The following is a 4497-nucleotide window of genomic DNA, read 5'->3' as shown; positions in this document are numbered from 1 at the left end:
AACTAGACTGCTAATCATGACCCTTAAAAGGAACAAACAACGTTGAAAGAAACTTCTTTTTTGTATATCTTGTATGGAGGTGTAAATTGGGTTGTGCCAGTACGTGCACAGCCCAGCCCAGCCCAGCATGTTAAAATTTCGGCACAATCCAGCTTAGCACGTGATTTAGTCCAGCATAGGGGTGCACATACCCTAGCCATACCCGCCCATCCTACCCTACCCGCCAATTTTTTAACCGTATCCTATCCTATCCACTATTTGGCGGGTAGGGTGACGGGTAAAGATTTTCTTAACCGCCAGTAAACGGGTAGGGTGGCGGGTATAGGCCATATCCTACCCACCCTACCTAGGGATGCACATACCCTACTCATACCCGCCAACCCTACCCTACCCGCCAGTTTTTTAACCGTATCCTACCCTATCCATTATTTGGCGGGTAGGGTGGCGGGTAAAAATTTTCTTAACCGCCAGTAAACAGGTAGGGTGGCGGGTATAGGCTATATCCTACCCACCCTACCCGTTGTGCAGCCCTAGTCCAGCATAGCACAACACGTTAGTTTCATGGGACAGGTTGGGCTTTACTAATCAGCACAATAGCCAAGCAAAGCACGTGGCAGGACACATCACATCACGTTAACAAAGCATGTCATAATATGTCCTGCACTTTTATGACACAAAATTGGTTAAAGACCAAAACCAATAATTCCTGGTTGAAAAAGACATGTAAGATTTGATATTGTTTAAATGAACGAAATTGTAAAAATAGACAGGATGTAAACAGTATCATCCTGCCCATTTTCAAAATATTTTTTCTTATTTTTAATTTATATCAGGATGCATCCAGTTTCATCCTCACTATTTTTTAAGTTTAAGTCATAATGAATCCAGTTTCATTCTTGCTATTTTTTTTAAATCCATTTCACCCGTATTAATTTTTACTCGTCCATATGAACCATGTTTTAAGAATATTTAGACATTTGACTCAATTTCCGCTTTTATAACTCATATGACATTTATGTAACGGTCAGTAAGAGACCAATCTAGTAGCAATTTTACTGAAAACAGGACCAAACTCAAAAAATTGTATTTGTTGATCTAATCATTTCGTGTTTATGAACTTTCAGATGAAGCAGAATATAGTCATAAAAAATCAATCCTAACACAATTAATACGATTTCGCAACGATTATCAAAATGCCTATATGCCAGGATATCTTATATGTCTCTCTAGGAAAACGGACAGCTGAATTAGCCATGATTTACTCCGGAATTGGTGGATCGAGACAAATCTTGCTACTGTCTAGGCATGCACCCTAGCACAACTGAGTCAGTCCGTCCGCTATACTCATAATGAGAAATTTTTACATATTTATTTTCTTGTGCGAATTCTTTTTTACAGTCTTGAATTTGTGCTAACATTAGGTACTCAATTACACTACCGTCAGTCAGTTACTACGTCTGTTTAGAATAGTTGATAATTTGAAATACATCCATGGGTCTCATTTTTGTAAGAGAGGAAAGCTCGTGGAACATGATGAAGGAGACAGTCACTTACACCTCCGTCACTACTTCACGTTATATTTTGATTTCCTAAGATTTTGTTTGTTTTAAGATTGCATGTCATGTCAGGAACCATGTTATCTCAAGTGACATCGAGAATTTTATAATTGTAAAAATTCATCGTGAGAAGTAGTAGTTGATTAGTTAAATAATAAGGTGAAGCTCTATATATAATGAAACAAGTGCTGATGCTAATTAAGAAAATCAAACAACAATGTCTTTTGTTACTGATTCTACTTACTTTCTCATTCTTATCATCTTTCTAACATCTCCATTACTTTCTCTTGCAGCATCTTATAATGAGGAAGATAATGAACAACTAAAGACGTTCATTGTTTTCGTCTCCAAACCTGATAAGCCATCCGTCTTTGTATCTCATCATGAGTGGTACCATGCAACTCTAGCATCTCTTCCCATACCTGCTTCTTCATCTTTTTCTTCTTCATCTAATAATCAACATCATAAGCCTCAACAAATCATCTACACTTACGACCATGCAATGCATGGCTTCGCTGCTCGACTCACGCTTTCTCAAGCGTCTCATCTACGCAATGTTCCCGGAATAGTATCTGTCCTCCCTGAGCAAATTCACGAACTCCATACCACACATACTCCTCAGTTTCTTGGTCTTGACGATAAAGTCGGGATCTGGCCGCAATCAAGTTATGGCGATGATGTCATTATTGGTGTTATTGATAGGGGGATCTGGCCGGAAAGGGGTAGTTTCCATGACGAGGTCTTAGATCCAGTACCTGAAAGATGGAAAGGTACCTGTGAGGTAGGACTTGATTTTCCAAAAGAATCCTGCAACAAGAAGATAATAGGTGCTAGGGCATTTTCGAAAGGATATGAAGCGTTTCTGCTTGGAAGTAAAATGAATGGGAGCGCTGCAAAACTGATATCACCCAGAGATTTGGAGGGGCATGGTACACATTGTGCATCAACTGCAGCTGGATCTGCTGTTTCAGGTGCTTCATTAGGTCCATATGCAGCTGGAGTAGCGCAAGGAATGGCACCTAGGGCAAGAATTGCTGTTTACAAGGCCTGTTGGCCAGGCGTCAAATGCCCTGGAGCAGATATACTTGCTGGGTTTGAAAGTGCTATTTCAGACGGAGTTGATGTGATTTCTTTGTCACTCGGATCGAAACCTGTTCTATACAACCACCAGGAGACCATGATTGGAGCTTTTCATGCTATGCAGAAAGGGATTTTTGTTTCATGCTCTGGAGGAAACAATGGACCTACACCAAATACCGTAGGGAATGTCGCACCATGGGTAATGACAGCTGGAGCATCGACACTTGACAGAGAATTTCCCGCAAATGTGATTTTAGGCGACAAAACTGTTCTTCCTGGTGTTTCATTGTTTTACGGTAAAAGTCGGCTTTCGGAATCTAATATACTAGTTTATGGTGGTGACTGCGGTAGTGAAACCTGCGAAAAAGGGAAATTAGATGTCAACAAAGTTAACGGAGGTATTGTTGTTTGTCAGAGTGGTGGTCCAAGAGCTGCCCATGGGTATGCAGTGAAATTAGCCGGTGGAATTGGAGTAATTCTTGTTGAATCCAAAGCCAAAGGACAAGGATTATCTGCTGTTCCACATCTAATTCCTGGGACTACGATTAGTTATAAAAGTGGTCGTAAGATTCAAGATTACATAAGAACGACGAATAACGCAAAAAAATATCATCCAGTTGCTGTGATTAAATTTGAAGGAACATCAATTGGTTTTTCACCATCGTCTCCAAAAATTGCAGCATTTTCTAGTCGTGGTCCGAATGCAATAACGCCAGAGATTCTTAAACCCGATATTATTGCTCCCGGTGTTAATATCTTGGCTGCTTGGACTGGAGCTGTTGGTCCAAGCAAGTTGAAAGCGGATACGAGGCGGGTCAAGTACAATTTATTATCAGGTACTTCGATGGCATGCCCTCATGTTAGTGGAATCGCTGCGTTGCTTAAAAGTGTTCATCCTAAATGGTCTCCGGCTGCAATTAAGTCTGCCATGATGACAACAGCTTACACTGTGGATAATTCGCGAAAAAATATCACAAGGCTTGCTGATGGGAAATATGCGAGATGGTTCGAAATTGGGTCAGGTCATGTTGATCCAAACAAAGCCCTTCACCCAGGTTTAGTATACGACGTGGAAACTGAAGACTATGCACAATTCCTGTGCTCCATTAACTATTTGTCGGATGTTAATCAATCGTTGGTTATTCTTATTCCATAAAATCATATAAATAGAGTTACAGGAAAATCTGGGAGATTTTATTGCATATCGTATATTCTCCCAGATAAATAAGGTAACAGAAATATATTGTCTATTACACCCCCTTAGTCATAACGGGAGAGGAGCACACGTTAAGACTAGAACGAAAACGAACAAACAATACTCGAGGAAGGCCCTTGGTGAAGATGTCTGCATATTGACTGTCAGAAGGAACGTGCAAAACATGAATCTCACCGATACGTACACGCTCTCGTACAAAATGAATATCAATCTCCACATGTTTAGTGCGTTGGTGCTGGACAGGATCCCCTGACATGTAAATTGCACTAGTGTTATCACAGTAGACAACTGTGGCACGACGTAGAGGGATGTGAAGCTCGAGAAGTAAGTTGCGTAACCAAGTAGTTTCAGCAACGGCATTGGCAACTCCTCGGTATTCGGCTTCCGCACTGGAACGAGATACAGTAGCTTGTCGTTTGGATGACCAAGAAATCAGGTTGTCTCCAAGAAAGATGCAGTAGCCAGATGTCGACCGACGAGAGTACGGGCAACCCGCCCAGTCAGCATCAGAGTATGCAGTCAAGCCCGTGATAGGGGAAGCGGAGAGAAATAAGCCGTGATCAAGAGTGCCTTGAAGATACCTGAGAATACGCTTAATAGCTTGCATGTGTATCTCCATGGGATCATGCATAAATAAACAAACCT

General features: G+C 41.1%; 1 protein-coding gene across 1 annotated transcript; it reads left to right on the top strand.

Annotated features, from left to right (window-relative positions):
* The first annotated feature begins 1773 nt into the window (after positions 1-1773).
* LOC113337218 (subtilisin-like protease SBT1.4) lies at positions 1774-3792 on the top strand. The gene has a single exon (XM_026582919.1). The coding sequence runs from the start codon at positions 1774-1776 to the stop codon at positions 3790-3792; it is 2019 nt and encodes a 672-aa protein (XP_026438704.1).
* Positions 3793-4497: the final 705 nt, after the last annotated feature.

Source organism: Papaver somniferum, unplaced genomic scaffold (genome assembly GCF_003573695.1).
Source record: "Papaver somniferum cultivar HN1 unplaced genomic scaffold, ASM357369v1 unplaced-scaffold_158, whole genome shotgun sequence".
In the NCBI taxonomy this organism is placed as follows: Eukaryota; Viridiplantae; Streptophyta; class Magnoliopsida; order Ranunculales; family Papaveraceae; genus Papaver; species Papaver somniferum.
This window is presented reverse-complemented; position numbering and strand designations above follow the sequence as displayed.